The following is a 23,968-nucleotide window of genomic DNA, read 5'->3' as shown; positions in this document are numbered from 1 at the left end:
GAACATTAATGCACAAGCAAGACAGCGAACATTCGCATAACTGTAACGAAGAAATGGAGTGTAATGAAATTAAAAATTCGAAAAATATCAGAGATAAAAATAAAATGGAATAAAAAACGTTTTGAATGGCTTAAGCTGGTCGATTTTTTCGTTCTATGGGAGGATTTGGACACAGGAAGTGAGAAACAAAGGAAGAAAGAAAGGAATCCAAGCTTGTTTCACAAAGAGAGACAAATGGCAGCAGGGAATATTGGACACGAAAGTTCTGCCCGCTTTTTTTCCTACCTCTGTGCGGTTTCTAAACTGTTACGGACAATTCCATCGTATAAAGTGATCTTGTAATTTCTTTCATTTAATCTGGCACATGTGAAAATTTGTCACTTTTTAACTTAATAATTTCACGAGCTCGTTTAGTCAGTTTTGACGAGGAATTAAACATTTTTGTAGGTTAAGTTAGCATATGTTAAAATTTTATTTTTCATTCAACAAAATTGCGAGATATATTTTTATCACTCTCACGGGGTATAATAGAAGGATGTTTGTAGAACATGTATACCAAATTTGAACTTAATCGAAACAACAGTTTTCGAAATATCGCGGCATACATTTTGACGAACATAACCTCAAAAAGAACCCTACTTCAATTTATCATAAGTTCCTTAATATCCCAAATTTTGCTACGAGATTTTACACACATGCAGGCTGGGGCAATAACTCTGTACGGCTTAAATATTTCTATTATTTGTAATAATATGAGAAAATGTATACAAAACTTGCATGGCATGGAGGAGGACATATTGCGATACAAATATTTTTTGCATGGGTGGAGGCGCAGAGGAAATTTCAAAGTCATCTCTACTTTGTTGAGTGGGATGCTGTATTTTCTTTAGTGTGATAGCCGATATTGAGACGATTTCAACAAGCTATTTCTCGACGAACAACATGTTCGAGTGCATTTGAACATATTTCGATAAATAAGGATCATGCCCACTTGTTTTTCAAAAGAAATCTTCATCTTGATTGCCACGGTGATATCTGACTCAGCAATCAATTGATACCGACTACCAATATTCCACGCAGTGTCGTGAATTGCGGCAATTTTTACGTTCGTAGCTATACGCAATGTATTATTAAAACGTAAACATTGCGGCAAGACTCTGTTTACGTAAAGGTAAGAGTCAATGAATTACAGCATGTGCTAGTGACGATAAACGTATCCGTGGATCCACAACTCGAAAGTAATGATAATCGCTTTGCCATCTTCAGTGACCTTAAAGAGCCAACGTTGAAATCTCCTCCACGCCAAAAATATTTCAATCACAATATGTCTCCCTTTGTGCCATGCAAGTTTGATACACAACATTTTTTCATATTAGTAAAAATAACGGAAATGTTTAAGATAGACAGAGTTATTGCCCCACCCTATATGCTAGAAAATATACACTTTCAGAAAAGAGAGAGAGAAGAAAGATGAGAGTCAATTTTTCCGAAAATTTTTGCCTAAAGAAATTTTCGAAAAATATCAGAAAAATGAAAAGGGGCTGAAATCGTTGAATGTGACGGAATTACTCGGCAACCGAAATTGAGGCACCCACTGAAACGAGATGAGCGATCGATTCGGCTGGTCAAAAGAGCGCACGTGTCGCCGGAAACAAATGCCACCGACCCTTTCTCGCCGCGTATACTCGGGAAGGGGCCACGATTCGTCGTTAAATTAATTTCATCGAATCGTGGCAGCAGATCTGTCGTCATAAACGCGACAAAATCCGATTATCTTGCTCCTCTGTAGCGGGAAAAAATTCACTGTGTCAAGCTGAATGAGGTATCCCAGTGATATGATATTCTTTATGCCATTTAAAAGGGTTAGAATCGGGCTGAAAATCACTAACGCTCGTGTAACCATGACTGCGGGGCAAAGGGAGATTGTGGCACGACACTGGGGACAGTAATGCGTCCCAGGAAAGGTCAGACGCGCTGCAAGTAGCACAACTCGACATTCGGTGAGACACAGTAGTGATTTCGCGGTTAGTCAGCCGAATTTTTAACTTAATCGTCATCGTTGTATTTTTTGTTATTCTTTAATGAAATTATCGTGTTGTTTGGAGTACATATAACGACAGAACAAATGGTTTTTGCGTTTTAGAGGCTGTATTTTTGTTTTTTATTGTAATAGCGAAATTCTTTCAATGGCCAATGGGAAATTAATTACGCGAGGGAAATTGCTTTATTCTTGCAGTTGAAAAGTAATTTTGCAATTCTTGGTTACTATTAAGGTTGTGCTCATTTTTAATATAAGTTAGATATATTTTACTGTCACTATAATATCGAGGCATAAATCTGACAGTCCATCGAAAATATATAAGATACCATTAGGAGCTGTATGTAAGAAAAAAAAATTAATCCCGATACATCTGTTCCCCTGAAATAAATCTTGAAACAAAGCCAAATTATGACTATTCGTACGTGTAACAGGTACCATTAAACGGGGCCATAATTCGGTCCAAGAATCCTTCCACTGTATTCGAAACGAAAATTCATTTTACATTACCAAAAAAAAAAAAAGAAAAACAAACTACATTATTTATTAATTCTCACGATAAAATTATATTCCACTAGTTACGAAATTTCTGTGCCCTTACAATAACCAAACGCACTATCGTACATCGAAAACCCAGTAGAACGTCTAAATAATAAATGAAACACTCAAACGGACACGTTCCAGTGGAGCAGCCCCACGTGCATTCAGCCGAACAAAGCCCACTGTCTGATCAATATCTCGCAAGTAGAATGATCTCCTAGTGGTCCCTGTACCCGTGTAGAATAAGCCTAGCCAGCGTACGAAATCGATAGCCACACGCGAATAGATCGTTCTACTTTCCCCTCTGTCGCAGTGGAACAAGCACGCGTATGGTTAGGCACATCACAGGCGTCGAGTAATTCGCGGCAGGAGAGAGGGAGGATATCCGATCTCCTCAGGCTTGTCCCGCGTGTTTAACCAGACCACGTAACAAATCCACTGGAATAATCCGGTATGGAGCCACCGGATGCGAGTGGAATGAGTCAACGACTGAGTCGCACCGAGTGGTACGAGTCGACGATTCAGCAGGCAAGTGGAACGAGTCGACGTACCGTCGAACGGAGAGCAACAAAAGCGACACAATGACTCCGCTGTATCTCTGTCCAACGACCGTGACGCGATATGGAGTTTCAAATGAAGCCCCGTCGACTCCGTGCTCTGCCAAGGAATGCAGATTCCATTGAGAAAGGGTTCACTACAGACAGCACTGTGTGCCAGGGAATATTAATTTTGTAATCCTTTCTGTGCAATTTTTTCATGAATAATGGAAAATTGAATTCCATGGTTTTCGGTCAGGATGGAGGTTAAGGGGGAAACCCCAATCGATGAGAACTAATTTATGTGACACACTACGTGATGGATTCTTTTGAAATTTTCTGGGTAATTTTTTGTACATTTGGACTGAAGCAAGAATGATCAGTGAGCAGAAATAAAAGTTTATTCAACGAGTTATTTAAACATTAGTCAAAAAGTTGCTGTATGGCGTGCAGTACAGAGTGTTCTATTCATCTGCGACAAAAAAACCTCGATTCATGAAAATAACTGTAAAATTGACAAAATGGCGGCAGCTTGAACGAAAAATTTCGACTTGGAGGAGATATTTCTAAAAATGTTTGCAAAGGTAGAAAAGAATCGGTTAAATATTTTTTGAGTTACGAGAACGCGTTTAAAGTTTTATCCGGCATACACACATGCGTGAAACTCTATGTTCCAACGGATTATAGCTCTGTTGATTCTTCGAAACTACAATTTTTAAATTTGTTTATTTTCAATTCGTACAGAGGCTAATTCCAAAATTGCACTAAAATGTAACTTAACCTTCCACTTGACTAAATACCACTGAATTCAATCTTCTGTTACCTACAGAAAAATTCCTCAAAAAAGGTCACAAAATTATAAATAATAAGGTTAGGTTTCCGTCAAATTTAAGAATTGTTCGTTACTCAAGAAAAATTAATCCTACCGTTTTTAGTCACTGTAGAGGTCACATTACCTTTCGTTGTAATTGTAGAATTTTTTAAGGAACAATTTTTAGTCCGTTCTTATGTTAAAGAGAATCTAGACGAGGAGTGTGAATAAATACGTGAATGAGAGAGAATGACTCACCAAACATGGTTCCCACGCTGTTGGCTATCGCCCCGGAAACGGCGCCGTTCGCTAGGGCGTCCAGGCAGGCGCTAAGGGCACAGGCACACGCGCTCGTACCTATAAGGTACTCCAGTATCATGTTCCATCCAATAATGAATGCTATTAATTCGCCTACGGTCACGTAGCTGTACATGTAAGCGCTGCCAGTCGTGTGAGGCACTCGTACTCCAAACTCGGCGTAACATGCTCCTACAACACCAAAATTGGGACACCATATTCAGCTCCGAAACACGACGAAACGAAGAAAACATGAAACAATGAAAAACAAACAGGGTAATTGGGATATTTTCATTGGAAAGATGTTAAAGTTTCATTTTGAGATCTCGAAATTTTTTAAAACGAAATACATTTGATATTTGATAAAATTTAGTGCCGTTTTATGATTCAAAAATTCAAAATTAGCGAACTTTTCAATATGGAAAGAAATTTAATATACTAGGGTGGATTGAAAAGTTCACGGCCTAGGTATGAAGGATTGCAGCTAAGTGCTTGTAATATTTACCGAATAGTATGTAATTAATTGTGTACTAATGTATACAGTTTCGTGTCTCTGTCGTCATTTTTCTCCCTTTTAGAGCTAGTGAAGTAGAGGTATTTGCAGTAGATGGAGTAGAGATGGACAAAATTAGAAAACGAACAGCGATCTACTACCTGAAGATAAAGGACCTCACGTCAAAGATCATTCAAGGACCATGCAAAAATTATTCGAAATTCTTGCGAAAATCATTCAAGGTCCTTGCGGTGATGTCCTTTGTCACCAGGTACTGGATCATTCCTCACTTCTATTCGTCTCTTCTCCGTCGCTGTAAACACCCCTACTTCACCAGCTGTAAAAGAGAGCCACGAAACTTCGTACGTCGGTACACAAATGATCACAGATTACACCGTAAAAATTGCAAACACCTAGCAGCAGTTCTTCCCACTTAGGCCGCCAACTTTTCAATCCGCCCTCGTATTAGGTGTACAAATTAATTCGTGACCTTTGTTTCGTGGATTTGTTATTTATTTATTTTCAGTGTTGGAAATAATCTCCATCACTTGCTACACATGTATTCCATTTATCAGGCAGTTGGCGAATTCCCTTTCGAAAAAATGACGGCGGTTTCGAACGTATAAAATCAGCAATGCTATTATTGACATCTTTGTATGTTTTGAATTTTGAATAGGTAAAGAGATAATAGTCTGATGGAGCTAAGTCTGGGGAATAATCCGCACGAGGCAGAATTTCCCACCCCAAAGACCTTTCGCTTCAAGAGCACTTTTCTTAAGTTGAAATGCAAAAAGGATGCAGTGTCCAATATGCTGTTTATCCGACGACATAGTGTTCTCCGCTGCTTCTTAGGTTATGTCATTAGTCACATCCAGTCCGATAGTGTTTTGTTTTTCTAATAGAAGCAACTTCAGAACTCTAACACAGCAGGAAAATGAATCAATTGAAAGTAAAGTTACAGCTGATCGCAAGGGCCACGAATTAATTTGTACACCTAATAGTAGGATGATGCGTAGGGAATACGGATAGGGAAATAGGATTCTCAGGTTCTGTGAGAAAGACTAAAGTTTATTCGTTTCTACGACGACGAATACTACAGATCGAGTGTAATTGCAATCAGCCATTAATTACAGCCATTAAATACAAGCTCGTAACTCTTCTGTCGCAATATTCAACCGTTTGAGTGCCACGGGTTATTGCAGAAATCTGCAGAAAAGTGGCAAACGGCGCTTGTGTCCTTTCATTTGACGTCGAAAAATTCCAAAAATTTTCTTTTCGACATTTTCACTGAATACGACTGTTTGGAAATAACACGAAACAAAGGCAAAATTGATTATGTGCAGAATTTTCGTTCAATTTTTTATAAAAAGAAACAGAATAAAATTTACACATCGCGTGATGCGGTGGCATTTTTCGATGTCGAATACGAGGAGCGAGACTGCGCTCCTTGATACTCAAAGGGTTAATATTACGCGTACGGGCGGAGAGCCCGTCTATGCTCCTCCTGGAAGGCGACCGGCGGATAGTCCAGCCGTTCTCTTCATTCCAAGGGGAGTCATCTGGCAGTCTTCTCTCGGCAATTCTCAGACGTACAGGAGATCCCCTGTACTCTCCTTTTCAGGAGGAGACCGGCGGATAATCCAGCCGTTCTCTCCTCCAGAGAAGATCCCAGGTATAGTCCCTGTACTCTCCTGGCTGTAAGGACGTCCGATAACAAAGCTTCGTAAGTACTCTCCCCGATCTAATGGGCGACCGATGGATACCTTCGTCCTCTCCGAAAAGAGCGCAGTAAGAATGCTCTCGAGTGCGTCCGTGGCCGCGATATTCGACAGTTGCTAATGAAGCACGGCTAATCAACAAGCTGCAATACCGTGTGGGCATTCGCACGGAAACGCGTGAACTTCGTGGATCGCGAGCCAGACGCTTCTCGAATTTTCCTAGTCGCTTCCTAACATTTCGATGACGACAAGGACAGACAGCTGTCCCTCTCGCTTCCTCTCGGTCGGACGAAGAATTCGTCGCGTCTCTCGTCGATGGTTGTTACAGTATCGTTTAAGAATCGAGAAATTTCCAGAATTTTAATTGATACAAAAATTTCAGATGCCCTTTTAAAAGTCTGAAAATTCCAGAAATTAAACAGACAAAACTAGTTCTACATAAAAAGAAAAAAGATCATCGGAAATATATTTCCACGATTTAAATGATTCCAGGAGAGCCACTAAACCACGCTCCAACAAATATTTCAAAACATTTTCGGGACTCGTCGCAGTGCAATGCTCCTCGGTGTGAATGAAATTCCCATTTGACGAAGAAGGTAAAAGAAAGAAGAAGAAAAAAAAGGAGCAACCAGTCAGAGAAAGTTGAAAAGCAAGGGCATCATCGACGTAGTGAGGCGATAGCGACGATTAACAAAATGACGTGATAAATTAACAGAGTACACCCGTTATCGACATTTTAATCCCTCCTCGACAACACGCGTCCCTGTGTAACAACTGATTAAAGCTGCACACGATCGAAGGCAGTTAATTGGCCTCGAGCACAGGCGTGAATGATTTTAATTAATTAGCCATTTTTTCTCTCCGTGGCGCGACATACTCGAATAAATATTAGATGCTCGTTTCAGCGACGATAATTCCCGGAACCCATCGCTAATTAACCGTATTTGCAACTATTTATTTGCTTGTTCGTTTATAGTGAAAATACAGATCGAAGCATCGAAGTTTGTCAAATGTTTCGAATTTTCGTTAGAGAGAAACTGTTATTGTCCATTTAAAACTATTTTACGGTTTGGATTATATCCGTGTGGACACGGTGTATACGGGATATGTATTGAGAAAATTTCTGAAGGGGTAGAAAAGTATTTTTGATAGAAGAGATTCTCTTTGGAAAATTGGGAAGTGGAATATTCATTTTTCATGATAGCTGTATGGACACGGTGTATACGGAATGCCCGGAAAGTTTCTAAAGGGGCAAAGAGATGTGTGCAGTGGTAAAAAAAAAAAAATTTCTTTGGAAAGGAGGATGTTAAAATATGTGTCAAATTTGTACCCTTTCTGACACCTAAAATTTTAACGAGACATCATTCTATATGACCTAAGATATAAAGGCACAATTATTTGTAGGAAATATGATGGAGAAGTTTTAAAAAATGTAGTGGAAGTTGAAACTAGTTGAAACTTTCTAAATTCAAATGATCATAATTTCGAAATGAATGTGTAAAATGCAAAAATTCAAACGCTATCTTATAAAGCAAAGTCAATATTTATATAGCGTGTAAAAGTATATAACAATAGAACTTAATACTTACTTCTAAAACAAGATGAAACGTATCGAATATGAAGAATTGCTATTATATTTCATCTTTCTCTTTTTCAGATGATAGTGTTAAAGATAATCAGAAAAAGAAATATTTAATCGTTCGAAAAGCTTTAAACACGATAATTTTCAATTAAAAAGATCGAAATAAGTAACATTTTGTAGAAATAAATTTTCTCACAGGGTTCACTTTTGAAACTAGCTGTACACTTGTTTGCAGGGACACAATGCCGTGAGACAACAGGAACGAATTTACCGGAGCGTGCAGTGCATCCAACGGCGCTGCACAAAGGAAACCCCGCCCACCCGCAGTCTTCATAATCCCCAAGCGTTCTGGTTCCCTGACTTCCTTCAATTCGACCGACCCCTCATGTTTCCCTGTTCCCCGAAAAGGGATCATAGATCGGAGAAATCAAGAAAAAATCGCGGCATCACAAAAGAACCGGCGAGAACTTCACGGTACAGGCTGTTTCATTTATCTCGACCTATTCAAAAGAGAAGGAAATGGCGCAAATTCGCAAAAACTTTTTTCATAAATGCCACGATTAAAACGAAAAGTTTAAACGGTTCTAGTTTCTGAATCTAAATAAAAAAATTGTACCCCTTCGTTTTCTCGTACAAACTCAATTTTCGTCAAACTTATTCATGCCGATATTACTAAAAATCTAATAATAATTATTAACAAGAAGAGCCAGGAAAATATAATTACTGTCTACTATGTGCTTCACGTGAAAGGAAATAACTTTCTCGAAAAGTAACAGTGATACGACGGCTAAAATAAATGAAACCACCATCTATAGGTGTCCAAGATGGCTACGGGGTTCACGAGTACGTATCTCGAAGCATGGAACCGGGTCCGACACGCCGCGCTGTCCGTAAATCTAATCCGACGTTATTTTCCACTCGCCTTGAACCACTCTGGCATATGTGTCGGCGGTCAGAGACGTACAGCCGCCAGAGAGTCATGTTGATCGTGGTCCAGGCGCGTGACCGGTTGCCTTCTACAGGGGCAATAAAGAAACAGCATTTCCTTTGCACCAGAGACCACGATAAGTGAAACAGGACGATTATTTTCCTCACTTTTATTGATCGAAAAAAATATTGTAAAATTACGAAAGAAAATATTCTTTCATCGTTGGTTAATTCCTTTTTTTAACTTGGAGTGATATTTCAATTTTTCCAGGATAAGGAAAAACGCGTTCGGTATTTATAAAGGAGGTCGGATGCTGGGAATGCCTGTAAGTCGAGAAGAAAATGGATTTTCCAATGTATCGCGACCCTGAACCGTATCCGACAGCCAGCACTATACAAACACTGTAAATCTAATCCCTGGGCCACGGTAAATACGGTCGGGAATTTTTACGCCGCGAGCGTACGGTGAAACAACGCTTCATTGTAAAAACCTATACTCACCCTTACACAGCTGTTTATAGTATAACCTTTTTACAAATATTTCTCTCTCGGGTATGAAAAATGAGAAATCCACGATTCTGGTCGGTGTCGATTTTCAATTTTCCGCGGAGCGACAGAATAATATTTTCCGAATATTAATTCAGTATTATATTCTAATATAAATAAATATTCATTTGTACTAGAATAAATAAACGTTGTTTTTTTTTTATTAAAAACATCTCTTACAACACTTACCCAAGAAACGACCTTACTCGTGACTCAATCCAGTAAAAGGTATAGAAAATTCCTTCCATAAGAATGACCTTGCTTTATTTCTTTTTCTTCAAGATTTAAAAAAAAATTGTTGTTTGTTTCACTTACCGGAAAAAATGGAAGCAATGGCCGCGATTATGAATGAGATGACGACGCCTGGCCCGGCGACAGTGCGCGCCACCATCCCCGCGACTAGGTACATCCCTGTCCCAACGCAGGAGCCGACCCCCAAGGACGTCAGGTCCAGAGTCGTCAGGCACTTCTGTGGAAGAGAAACGGGGACACGTTCGAGAAGAACCTCCGGACCAATTTGTCCAACAATCTATGTCGATTTATTCCACAAACTTCTTTCTCCCCCTCTCCCCAATATTAATTTGAAGTTCCTTTAAACAATATTTCCAAATATTCAATATTTGGTTCAACGTTTTTAAAAATTTCATATTTACAAATATTTAATATTTCGTTTAATATTTTCAAAAGTGTAGTATTGAATATTTAATGTTTTCTTTCATTTGTTTCTGTCTCTTCTGCGTACCTTTCCCATGAATCGTGTTGTCTATAAACTTTATATTCGTAAATGAATAAATAAACAAATTTCCAAATTCTAACATTTCCCCATTTTACGATGGATTCAAACAATTGAATATTAACATTAAATTGTTCATTTCATTGAAGATATGCTTGATGTAAACTAACCTAAAAAGAAGTGCAATCTAGATCTAAATAACTGCCTCCGGACCCTGTCCGCTCCTTCCCAATGACATTCTTCAACGCCAAAACGTTCATTTTTCACAAAAAATATTCCAAATTATATTCGCTTCACATATAACACTTTGAAGCCCTGAAAATAATTATACAACTCAATGAAACAGCAACAAAAAAATTAATCCCTCAAAATTGTACATTTAATGAAATAAAAATCGAATCTTCAACATTGGAAACACTGAGTCGCCATTTTTCTATGCAAAGGTAAAAACGAATCTGTGGCCCAATTCAACGGCAAAGTGTCACGGATGTTTCTGTTTCGAGCAGTTGAAGCGTCGATTCTTCCGCGGAATTTCCAACGAACTTCCGGGAAACAATGGGCGGCCGCAGCGGGCCGCGAACTTTCCCAATAAACGGCCGCGGTCGGTGTGGTAACAACTTCGCCCATCTGTTCCTCCCTGTGCACCTCAGGTGCAAGGGCGGCAGGGCGTAGGAACCACGGCGATCGAGCGGAAACATTGCGAGTTTGCACGACGACTTACGTGTTTTATGCACCGATGCGGTTCATTCAAACTTCATCCCTTCGTAAATGATAAATTGCCAATCGAGGGACAAATTCGAAACTTTCCTACGAAATTCAATTAATCCGGCGCAAGTTATTTATAGCCGGTTTTTTCGCCACGAACTTTACACCAACTTCGACGGATTTCACTTAACGGAGAATATTTTGTTCCCGTGAGTTACACGGCGGTTATAGGAAATTTTGTGTACCCACGGTGTTAGAGGGGTATGGGAAGAACAGTTTTTGTCATATGAATGTATGTCCTACCTCGCTGCATTTTTCAGTTAAGCAGTTCCGAAGATGAACGAGTTAGGCGCCTGACGCCAGGCAACCCGCCAAATGTGTGAAATACTATGTACACAGCTTCAACGAAGTTTTTGGGAAAAATTAAAGTGTTTCGAGTGTTTTATGGTATGGACATTGTACTGTGACGTCCTGGCTATTATATTTTGGCAGTGTTCGAGAATAGATACAGGATTTTTGTAAAAATGGCGTTGAAAATCACATTAAAGAATTCAATATGTTTTAGGTATGAGTAACACAAAATTTTTAATTCAAAGTTATGTACAGTGGAATAAAAAATTCTAGTATTCTCAATTTTTAGATTTAGGAACTTTCACCGCTCAATTTGTTCAAAATTCTAAAATTTTGTAGTCTCATTTATTAGCCCCAGATTTCCAAAATATTTTTTATTTAGTCTCTGTATAATTAAAGGAGACCCAGATATTGTAAAAATTGGAATAAAATCAGTTATAGACTCAGATCTAGACAGAATGGTAAAAAATTCAATCACTGAAAATAGAAGAAAGTAGAATTTTAAAAATTCCTAAAAATAGATCCACCACGAGGAAAACGATTTCCAAGTGGAGAAATTGCTTTTTCGATCATACAAAAAGGAACAAATTCCCCGTTGTTGGGATAACTGATCACGTGACTGGAACAAGGGAATCCGAAGCGGCGCAGGGGTTGCAAAATCTCGTTAAAAATAGCCAAGGATCGATACGCGCAGGTGGATATCACGTACACACGGGACGTTTCTTCTCCTTCGAGGATCCAGAGTCTTAATGTCAGCCGCCAGAAGAAAGATGGTGGCTGGCTATCAATATATGAAAGGTGGAGGAGGTTCAACTTTGCCTTCGATTCTATTTCGGGCTGTCTATTATTGAAACACGCTTACCCACGCGAGTCAGCGTTACTTTATTGAGAAAATAAGATTCTGGACCATTGAGAGGTAGTTAAAAATGAAAAAAAAATAAAATAAAGGAAAATAAATTAAAACAAATAGTATACAATACAAAAATAATAAAATTATTTCTTCGTTAAAAAATATCCCCTGGAATTAAAGTGTTACGTTGTAAAAAAAATTGAAATACTTTTTGACGTGGAATTAAATAATACAGATATTCTCGTTGCACAATAAATTTTGCAAGATATTTCATTTATGCTTTTTTACTGAAATCTGGGGAGAGAATTATGTGTATACGTAGTGGAATAACAAACTGCTAAATTGTGGATGTTCTTTTTTCAGATTAACAAAATATCATTCAGGTGAAAGGTAATTTTCGTCCAATAAGATGACTCGAATATTTTAAACTTTGAAACAAGTGGAATATATATATTTCTTTTTTTGTTCATTAGTGGGATACCCGTGTGTTTTTGTATATTTTGGGGATTTGGGTTAAAATTGAGGACTCGCCTGTAATTTCTGTTTGGAGTCGGTCGGATGCAGTGGCTCAGGTCCAGCTTTCCCCTGCTCACCCTGAAGACTCTCTGGATTCTTCGTTCGTATAAACTTCCCGAAGAGCTCCAGACCTTTCTCCCTGTCCATCAGTTCGAGCTTCATTTTTCCTGCAAACAGACAACACCCTTTGTCGGTAAAAGCAAAATTACCAAGAAAAACAAACGACAATTTTATCGTGATTTCTTCTAGCAATTTAAAATTTGAAAGGATTTTTTAAGGTTAGGAATAGCGAGTAACTACAAGCTTACGTTATAAATCACTTTAGGTTCAATTTAGCGAGTTTCCAGGATAATTAGGGCTCAGCTAACTCGCATCTTTCATGGTGACAAGCATTCTTTCATTAAAGAACACTTTAATAGGTCAATTTCTCATTCTGGAACTTTCTAACCTTGACCTAATTGCAGTCGTGGTTTCCTTTTAACGATCCTCGTCCATTCTTCATTCTGACTGATTCATAGTACTACTTGTAGCTCTCAAACTTGATAGAATAATGGGAACAGGTAACTGGGATTCGATAAATCAACGTGAATAATAATCGAGAGAATTTGATAGAACTGTGGAGCAGAAGGAAATATTAAAAACTAAGTTCCTATAATTCGATAAAAACGCGAATGAAAATACCAAATTGTTCGTGCAAGGGAAAAGAGGGGAACAAGCACTAAGTCTCGTTAATCCACCACGAATAGAAGATGAAAGAGATTCAAAAAAGTTCAGAGAAGGGAAGCGGTTTAAAAAAATTAATACATTTTTCAAAGAAACAGTGAGATGAAAAGAACGATATGTGACATCGTTAATTCGACACAATGAAATATCACAGAGATTCGAGTTGGAATTTGTAAGAAAGCTTGGTATATGGGCTGAATGGTATCCCGTGTGGTTTTTCCTATGGCCAGGAAGTCGCACCGGCGAATTATCGATTTATTATCTGGCGACGTCTGGCGTCGTCTGCGCAGCATGCGCCCTTTGTCCTTCCATGCGATATCCTCTCAAAGAAAAAGCCTGGATGAAGAAGAAAATTACGGTTCCGCAACCTCATCGCTCTTAGTCACCCTTCTGGTGGCCATTTTTCTCCGAGGGAACCTCCTCGGCGCTCGACGAAATAACGAATCAGAGATTTTTACAAATTATCGGAAATTAACCGTAATTTCGCGCGACTTTGCGTACAATTTTTATTCCAGTATTCGTCGAAATTTCACTTGGAACATTGAAGTACCGTTTATTTTTAATTAGAAAAATTTGATTAAAAGATTTCTATGAGAATTTTTGCACCATTGCCAACGGATCTTCGGTAACCCGAAAATTCCGATTTTTTTTCAAACATTGCAGGTTTGTAGGGAATCTCGAGAGAAGTATCTGGCAATTTTTTTTTTCGGCCCTTTTTCGGTTCTTCGGGGTGAAAACAGCCCTTGAATGAAGACAAGCGTAGCCCTATTTCCCTGTATATCTTTAAAACTATAGTAGATGTAAGAAAACGTTTACAATAAAAATTGAATGGCTTTTCATGCCTTGTAAGACAATGCTATTAAAGTGAGACAAGAAAATAAAGTACAGAGATTCTAATTGATCTGAAATTTCATAAACGTTCCGTTACATTTATCCACATTTAGCTCGGAATTTTAAAAAGTGCCATTTTCTTGAAGAAAAGAAAAACATACCTGGACAACTGAATGAGAAGTGAAACACAAAATTCAAAACCACGTACTAGTAGAATCTCTAAATAAATATTTATGCTAACACGTAGCCTTATTTGAAATTCAAAGAGGTGCCATTTCTTTCAAGGTAGAAAAATAGCACGGATCTGAAAGAATGACGAAAGACGTCACTATGGCGGAGGATGTAGAATGGACATCTGAGTGGCAGGGGGCGGAGTGACAGGGAGGAGGGATTACGCAAGGCTGTAAACAGCGAGGATAATCGTTGATGAACAAAGCGGCGCTCTCTGTGAATGGCACTCGCGAATAAATTATTCAAGGTGCTCTTGACGCGCAAAAGTAGCCCTGACGCGTATAAAAATGTTGCCCTCGCGCCTCTCCGCGCTAATGGAATTTCTGAGCGTTGTCTGATCATTTCCTTACTCCAAGCCATTCTACTTACCCCAGGTCCCGGTCATCGAGAACGACACTTTTGGTCTTTCTATTTCCCTCCGTGGCCATAACCCGTTAAAAAATAACATAACCTCGCCGGTAAAGGTTACGAAGATATTTTTATTAAAGTAAAACGACATAGTGTGATAATAGGCACCACTTTTTATCGTAAAAGTTCGAAATCTGACTGATGTATAGCAAAACAGCTTGAGACTGATTGAACAAGGAAAATTGTTTAAATAAGTGAAGTGAAGAAGAAGACGTTTCATTGGAAAACAACCTAACCTCAAAAGTGACCTATTTTAACAAGGAAATGTTGAAAATTTCATAGAAAAATTACCTAACATCGAAAAAGATCCTTTTTTAGCAAAGAACAGTTGAAAATTCAATGGAAAAATTTCCTAACCTTAAAAATACGCGTCCCAATATTTGTACGTGGACGATAACGTGATTAAAGGTAGTATTCGTGCACTGAAACAGAGTTCCCGTTGGAATTGGAAGCTCAAAGAAACAATGCGGATAGGAGGGAACCTAGTGTTCGCATCAGTCGGCAACAAACAACCGGTGGAGTTTGCGAGCTCATCCTCACGAAAGTCTCGACTTCCGGTATTCTGATTGCATTCTGGAAAAGCCACTGCAAAAGCAGTAGGTCATCATTCACGACTATTTTCTACTCTATACTGTGTCCGTTGATGCTGGAATCTGGATGATATCCATTCTAAACACATTTTGAAATTTTCGACACGTTTCTACGGCAATAATAACCAGACATACGAAATTATAGGTTAATTATTATACACAATGATTTTCTCACTTCTGACATTATTATTAAGGCTTGAACTTCAAGAAAAATCCTTTGGAACGCCATTTTGGGCGCTTGATCGCATTTTCATGAAAACGAATCGCAAAGACAGTATAATTTATATACTTTATTCGAAAAAAAAGGAGGGAAACTGTCTGCCATCGTTGCCACAATTTCTACAAACGTCGTTCGGGATGACGTGAAAGGACTTTGGACGTGTTCTCATAAAAATGTAACTTGAAACTTGCTTGTTCCAAAATTTGTTCAAATTCCATCTTTATCATCTCCTTTATCTCCTCTCGAGAAACACGTACGAATGGCCTCGGGCCACGTACGTGTCCGGTATCGCAGAGAAGTACCGCCGCATACTGACGAGCCGTTTTCCCCGCTCATTACCGCGTAACCGGAAAAATCACATACCATCACACTTCTAAGAGGGGAAAAAGAGGGGAAATGGCCAAGAGTCCACGATTGTTTCATGCACGCTCGAACATCACCTGCAATATTGCGAAAGTTTCGCGCGCTATTCAACCGTGGCGCCATCTAGCGACTAATTGGAATTCTAATCTCGCCATGGAAATTCGCCAAAAAATGACGAAACAGCAAAATGAAAATTTTCCTCTTGGAAAATCGTTTTATCTTCCCAATAATTAATCATTGCTAAAATCGCTTGTTATATTTCTGTTTACTCCTTCGAGAAATTATGGAAGAAATAACAGGGTGAAACTGCAAAATGAATTATTGATGATTGACATGTTTTTAGAAACAAGGTATAAGAATAATTAGCGAAGCTTTTAAGAAGCTTTAGATGAAAACACTTCTCCGGAGATTCCCCTTTTATGCTATGCAAATTTTATTCGCGATCCAACCCTCCCTCCTACACACCAAGTCGCAATTTTTTCCCACCCACGAAGCAGGGAATTTTAGTCCCTGTTTTAAGTGTGTTTTTGAAGGTTAAGTTAATATCCCGTCCTGCTTCCGCGAGACACGATTAAAACATGCTCGAACTCGATAGTTCATTGAAAAACTTTCTTTACTCCAAATAATCTACGATTAACAGGTGATGAATCTTTATGAAATCGTCTTAAAAATGGTCATTAAACGGTGCGTTAACCTCTCTGTGAAAAGTTTCACAGAATCTAGGAACTTTTCCATTAACCACGTGCTCTCGGTGAAACTAATTTAACGTAGAATCCTATCGACACGAATCTGCCTTAAGTACAGAGAATTTGAAAAGGATGAAAAAGTTTGAAATTTTCCAATTTCTATTATAGTTAAAAAATATTAAATGTTTTACTTTAGGTTAGAAACAAGGTTGATTGAAGATCCGTCGTAAAAGTTCATTGATTCGTACTATTAACGAGTCGACCGGCGAGAAGATTTGAACGAGGTCATTTTGAAAGGGCGAGGAAGCGAGAATTTCGCCCTTCTGCCTCACCTTGATAAGGGAAATTCGAGCAACGGGGAAAATTTATGAAGCACGATACATTTGTTTATTTATTGCTGACGGTGCATCCGCAACGAACGATAAACGATGGCTGACCTAGCTTCTGCTAGAGGAAGCAACCTAACCTGAACGTGGCCTGAAACAGACCAAGATAAAATAGTGTAATAAAAGAACTCTTGAATGTTAAGTCAAACCTAACTTAGATACAAAGATAAACCGTTTTACGACATCTAAATTCGAGTTAGATTTGAAGATAAACTTGTGATTGTCTAGAGCTGATACACTTCGAAATAAATTTTTGAGCGTTCTTAAAGCTAACCTACAGTTAAGGAGAAATTTCTAGGGTAATTCATATGTAACCTAAAATGAAAAGAAAATTTTATAACATTTAACATGTTACACATATTTTTTTAAATATAAAATCTTAAACGGTTAGCCTCGTCAAATCTTAACCTAACCTATATCCAAAGGTGAAAGAAAACCAATTTCTTCCTTGTATAAGATGGAAACCAATTGACATTATTATAATCGCTTCCAATTGACATTTGTAAGAAATTTCAAGAGAAATCCATTGGACTATTGGTACAGATATCGTATAAATTTAATTTCCAAGTATTTTAAAGCACATCCTCAAAAATTGCAATTCAATTGATGCAGACTACGACTTGTGGGTAAACTCTAACGTAAAAGTAGCGTCGCAGATGTGTCAAAGGGGCCACAGCGACGGTATTACCGGATGAATTTGATCGATGAAAAAGTTCCAAGTTTCCGCATTAATTTCTAACGAGACACGAAGTACTTCTAAACGAGAAGAGGTGTCCCCCGAAGGGAACCTTTCACGGAACTTCCGGGAAATTGCTTCCTACCGTGTTCACCTTGCTTTTTTTCCCTTTTTAATTCATAAGTAAGGAAGTACACCATGGATTGTATCGTGGTAATTTATCAGACAATGCACTTCAACGAAGCCTTGATAACGTAACCGACGAAACTTAAAATTAACAAGAGATAAACGTAACGAAAGAAGCTGAAATTAACGAGACAAAAATGTAGGTTGATCCTAACCTCGAAATCAGCACGAAACATCGAGAATAAGAAAGATTGTAATTAATAAACTGATAAGGCAATTAGAAAAAGTGGCGAGTGACGTGAAAATAAAATATAAATAAAAATAATTGAACAGAGTCAGCCTGTCAACGGAATTATGCGTTCCAGTTTCCCCATTAATTATATACCGTCGTTCCAAGCCCGTTTCGCGTCGGGGCAACGAAATTATCGCGACGACGAGCGTAGACCCATTAATTCGACGTTAATTCGTGGCGTAGAGTCGCTCGAAATTCTCGTTAGTCATGAAGCAGCTCGTAGTCAAAGCATAAACTATACATAGACACGGCGTGCGGAATATAAATCACAACATGGCGTCAATGATCATCGAATAAAATGGCGCTCGATGCTGGTCCAACGTTGGCCGATTTTCAACCACGTTAAATCACCACTCCCGTGTTTTTCACCATGCGAAGGTGATCCTAGATGGCCCGTGAACACTTCTACGTTCACGCCCCAGTGAAAATTCCAGCGGGTTTCCTGTCGAGTGGAATTGGCAACCGAATGAATTAATGGGTTTGCTGCTAGCGGATTAATGGAGGCAGCGGTGTGGCTTTGTTTTCAGTCAGAAGGTGAAAATTTGACGAATCGTGTGTTTTGGTATCTGACAGTACGCTAAGTGAGTGATATACACGAATTCAGCCAGTTCAGGTTGGTCCTAGAGTGATTTCTGCCGAGCAGAATGGTGCAGTCAGTAGAGAAACTCTAATTTCGGTCAGATATTTGAGGACAAATTGGAGAATAAGGTACAGTGTGCGGTAAAATCTTTAGTAACATGTGGATCGAATAATTCGAGAGGTTTCTGTCAGTTGAAATTTGTTTTTCAATGATTTTGGGAATTTTTATACTAATTTAAAGTGGTAAAAGTCAATCATTTGTGAGAGAGTAAAAATGTAATAAATTATTTCAAGAAATATTTATGTCATTTGATCTGATACGTTAATTTAATTAATATACAGCAATTTTGTCAGCTTGGGCTAATACAGAACTGATTTAGTGCGTATTTAATCCTGTCAGTAAGTAGTATATATCAATTTTAGACAGAAACACAAATCACATGATTAACCATCTAGTAACAGTCTAATTGGGTAATGTATGATACTTCTGCTAGCTCGAATGAACACATAAGTGATTTAGTAGATCTGTAAAGGTACTGCTAAGTAGTACAGACCTACTTTGGTCCGGCAACGAAGACATTACGTTTCATATGCTCATAAAATTCATATATTATATTCAACTAATTATATACACACATTTAAGATAAATAGAAAAAGCCACTATAGACCACACAATTTAAAAATAATTCTAACCTAACTCAAAAAACACCGATTCAGTAATACAATTCACTTTTGACCGAATAATGATCGATACTCAATTATCCAAGTACTGTAGACACCAAGAAGGCATCATGAACAATACACTTCAAAAAAATCTTAACCTAACCCAAACGATACTAATTCAGTAGTAGAGACCAATTTCAATAAAAAATTTCTTCAACTTCTCAATTTCAATCTTCCTTCAATTTCTTATCTGTCAATGCAGAATAATTTCATCAGTGCAGCCAACGCATAGCGAATTGAATTCCCCCAGTGAAAAAGTCACTAGACCGAGCCAATAGCAGGTCTGACAATAGCAGAAGGCGTTCCCTCAAGAAAACGACCCAGTGGCACCGATTTCAACCAGCGACGTAGAAAAACTGCTCTCGGAACAATTAACCAAGCGACACCGGAGGACCTAGAAAATTTCCTCCGGAGAAGTGCTCGACTACAGCGCGGCCAATCGCGGCCCCAGACTTCGAGTGTAGCCAGGACAAAGGATTTTCTCGTTTCTGGCCTTCCCCCGCGGCTCCCATAATCGAGAACAATGCGCTTGTTGTTCCATTTTTATTTTTCTTCTTCTTCCGAGCACCATCGACGCATAAGTTATGGCTTACTCGGAAAATATCCGCCATTCTGGGCTGCGTGGCCACTCGAGATGATGATTTCCCAGGGAAATTGGTCGAGAAAAAATGACGGAATCTTAATATTTCTTCTACTACATAGAATACTGAGATGGAAGTTAGGTTCGTAAAAATTCTACTCGATTCTATAAATACTGATAAATATCATGCAACAATTCTCATGTCGATATCTCTTTAATTTTCTTTGAAAAAAATTCAAGAAGAATAATTACATTTCACCATGGATAATCGTAGAAGCTATTTGACTATTACTGCAACTCTCTGATAACCAGATTGAGGTTAGATCTTCTTTTTTTTTCGTTGGAATTTAGAAGAAAACAGGGGATGCTTTCTACTTCCGTACAAGGTCCTCTCGCATGTTGCGGCTCGTTAAGCTGATCAACGATCGCAATTTCGATTCAGTCTCGGTGTCTTTAATCCGGCGACTGCTATCGGTTATCCATTACGCGTTTAACGAGGTCGCCGTTGCAAGAAACGATATTGCACCGGTATGGATTTATTTACAGCACGTCCTGGCCAGCATCACGTTTCTTTTTCATCCCCATCCGCCTCCGCGTACGCCTCGTCATGAAAAAAGCAGAGATTTCCTCGTTCTGCATGTATTTCCTTCGATTTCACACAAAACCTTTCGATCCTCGTAAATAAAATGAATCTTGAAATCTCTTATTATAAATGAAACACGAATTTATATTTGTTATAAAAAAAAATGTATACCTCACGATGGTAAGAGATGACGAAAGAAACATTTTTTGTTCCATAAATAAATGCCTTGTATCGCCCCGTTTCTTAATTACGAAGCTTTAAAAGTAGCCCATGCAGGGCAGGTTGCCTGATCACAAGAGCCTAAGGTCTACATTTAAGGCTTTGTATCTAACCAACGAGGCAAAATAAAACATACGTTTATTGGACAAAAAATGTTACTCTCGTCATCATCTACCGCTCACCTTGTTTCTTTTTTTTTTTATAAAATCAAAGATAATTTTTCCAAAAATTGTACTAAAAATTCAATTACCTCTTTTCTAAGTTAAAGAATTTAATTCTCTGTCACTTTTCAGATATTCAAAGTTAAAGTGAGCGAGAGTCACGTTTAGTCGAAAGTGATCAAAATAGATGAAACATAAAAATGCAGGGGTAAAGGGAGAGATTGACCTCTGATCCGCATTTTTAAGGTTTCCCCACGGCGTCGCGCTAAAGCGTGGCTTTGTAGCTAACAGTCAGATAATGAAAAACTCAATTTCCTGTCGCAAGACTTTAATAATCCGCCGCGGGGCAAGACGAGGGAAAATTCATTGCCGACTAATTCTCCGGAACGATAAACAACGACTTACGCCTGGCTTCGTTTCTACGAACCACGTAATTTCCGTTTCAACGTGGAAATTGAGGAAAATATGGAAATCGACGTTCCTGTTAGAAGTAAAGTGGAGTCGAGTGCGACAAATATATGAAAAAATTGAGATCTCATTGCTTATCACACTGTTCACCCAGTGTTCGAATCCTAGGTGACGTAAAATTTTTTCCTGAGTCAATTGGAGTTTGAACGAGTTGTAAGGGCTATGAAAGTAAAATAAAAGTGAAAAATGTTTTTTGAAAACATCACTGATCCGAAAAAAGAAAATGGCAACTCTCAGTGAAATGAAAAAGGAGACGTAGAAAAAGAAATAAAAATTTGAAAATGACAGGGAGGAAGATGGCTGACAATTTGGAGAGAAAAAATGGCCATTTCGAAGGAAATGAAATATAGAAAACAATGAAATTTGTGAAAAAAAAAAAGCAAATTAATGAAAACATGGAAGGTAGATCTTCCAAAGAATGCAAAAACCCAGTTTAGCTCCCCTAAAAAGTGTAGAAATGAAAAGTACCATGTATATAAGAAGAGGGACACCACGAGTTACAAAAAGAAGAACATGAAAGAAATCGACGATCCAAAAATAGAAGGGACGAAGACAGATAACTCCACTATAAGGAAAAGTAGGTCTATGTAAACTAAAGGAAGCAATAAGAAAAAGAATGGCTAATCGGATCGATTCTATTAAATCGGGCAAACTGATTGTGCGAGGTAAAAAGAAGGTAGGGAAGGTTCGTCTTCGTGTCAGGAACAGCTGAAAGCGAAGGGGTAAGCTTTCGTGCCCGTGAATTTATTCCCCTACAAAGGTGGCTTGCACACTCCCTCTTGGCTATTGGCCAAGCTTCAGAATCGACCTTCGCCAGGGTCGTAGCTACTTGGAGGAAATCTCTCGAACCACCGACAACGTTCTCCATAAATTATTTCTCGAGCATCGTAAATGTCAACTTTCGCAGCCTTTCGACATTTACCAAATTTTTATTCCTACTTTCAATAACGGGACCAACAAATTTTCTGACTAAAATATATTTTTCTTAAATTTCTCCTTCCACGAGGAATAACTTTCAGATCGTTCTAAAAGCGATATTTCCTTCTCCTTTTCTGAATTCACCGCTTCAAATTTCTATTCTACACTGTCTGAAAAAGTCCAGATAGGGATGCTATGCACTGAATATTTCATAAAAACGGAATGTTTGTGTCAACATAGAATATGCATATCGTGATATGATGCATTGTATCACTGATAACGATGCAGTCGAACATTTTTCGCGCCAACCACCGGACACCGCACAGCCCTCTTTTGACCTGATTTTCCAAAGGTTTCGGCGCACCTGATTCATCGAGAATATGCCCCACCTCTGAACCTCGAGAATTCGATATACGAACCCGTTTCTCTCCGCGATTCTAGCCGTCAATCTTTCAGGATGTTGCTTGCAGTAACACACCGGCGATATTGCTTGACATAGCAGGAATTTTCATTACAATTTTTCGATATAAATCTGGGCAAAAATCGGAAAAATTTCTCCGAAAAAAAGTTCCTCTGTCCCTGCACTCTTTTTTTTTTAAACTGGTAAGTCTGAAATGGAACTTTAACTGTTAAGAACGTTTCTTTTTCATATAACAGTTTATTACGAAACATTGTAACAAATGACGACCAACAGAATACGATACGAGTGACCATACTAATAACTTGACACAACTCGCAACACAAAGGCGACTGTTAGGCTACTTACAATGTAAAAAAACGGGGTTCGAACCAATATCTGCAGTGGTTTCGGAAAGAACAGCTTGTAACACTTTATCTGGCTCACCCTCTGTACTTTATCAGCTAAAAACTGGTACCACAACAGAACCAAGAATGCAATCAATTATCCTTACTAAACTTCCAACTCGACGTACCGAGAATAACTATAGGAGGGGTGTTAATAATGGCCGCTGATTTTATCCGTTGTTTCGCAAGAAGTAACGCGCTGTCGAAAACCGACGATGAAACAATTGAATTATTTCGCGGCATAGTTGGCTGACCTGTATTTCGAACAACCAATCGTTCCAATCCTGTTCCACGGCGTGTTTTCCCTCCCCTCCAACGCCATTCCATTTTCACTCGAGGAACGGTATTTGATCGATGTCCAACGATGATGGAAAAGCATAGACGACGAGAGATCGAGTACGATCGCCTAATGCTAATCGCCTTACGCAATTTCAGTTACGTCAGCCAGTTGTCGACCCTGATCGGAATGCAATTAGCTACACTAACGAGGTTTTGCCCGCTCGGAGCACAGATTCGCTTTGTTTGGCGATCGTTGAACGCCGAATTAAAGGGGCCTTGCACCCTTGTTATCATTTTTCAGAAAAAATAACGGAGGAAATAAATTTTCTGAACCTGATGCAAGAGGATTATGTGATTTTGGTATTTGCGGTTTGGGTGAACTTTGGAAATTGGAATTTTTGCAATGTTTCTTTTTTCGAAGGTGTTAACTTCGTTCCTTTTTCTATATTACTTATGTAAATTCGAATACTAGAATTGTC

At 38.6% G+C, this 23,968-nt stretch overlaps 1 protein-coding gene across 1 annotated transcript in view; it reads right to left on the bottom strand.

Moving 5' to 3' along the window:
• LOC108573296 (cationic amino acid transporter 2) overlaps nt 1-23,968 on the bottom strand; it is a 56,354-nt gene that overhangs the window by 15,381 nt on the left and 17,005 nt on the right. The window contains exons 2-4 of the mRNA XM_017935696.1: nt 12,659-12,810; nt 9,804-9,957; nt 4,184-4,414 (exon numbers count right to left, since the gene is read on the bottom strand). Coding sequence (XP_017791185.1) covers nt 4,184-4,414; nt 9,804-9,957; nt 12,659-12,805 — 532 coding nt within the window. The 5' untranslated portion in view covers nt 12,806-12,810. The remainder of the gene's footprint in view (nt 1-4,183; nt 4,415-9,803; nt 9,958-12,658; nt 12,811-23,968) is intronic.

The sequence above is a fragment of the Habropoda laboriosa genome, unplaced genomic scaffold (genome assembly GCF_001263275.1).
Source record: "Habropoda laboriosa isolate 0110345459 unplaced genomic scaffold, ASM126327v1 scaffold134, whole genome shotgun sequence".
Taxonomy (NCBI): domain Eukaryota; kingdom Metazoa; phylum Arthropoda; class Insecta; order Hymenoptera; family Apidae; genus Habropoda; species Habropoda laboriosa.
The sequence above is the reverse complement of the archived record's forward strand: the minus strand, read 5'-3'. Positions and strand labels throughout refer to the sequence as shown.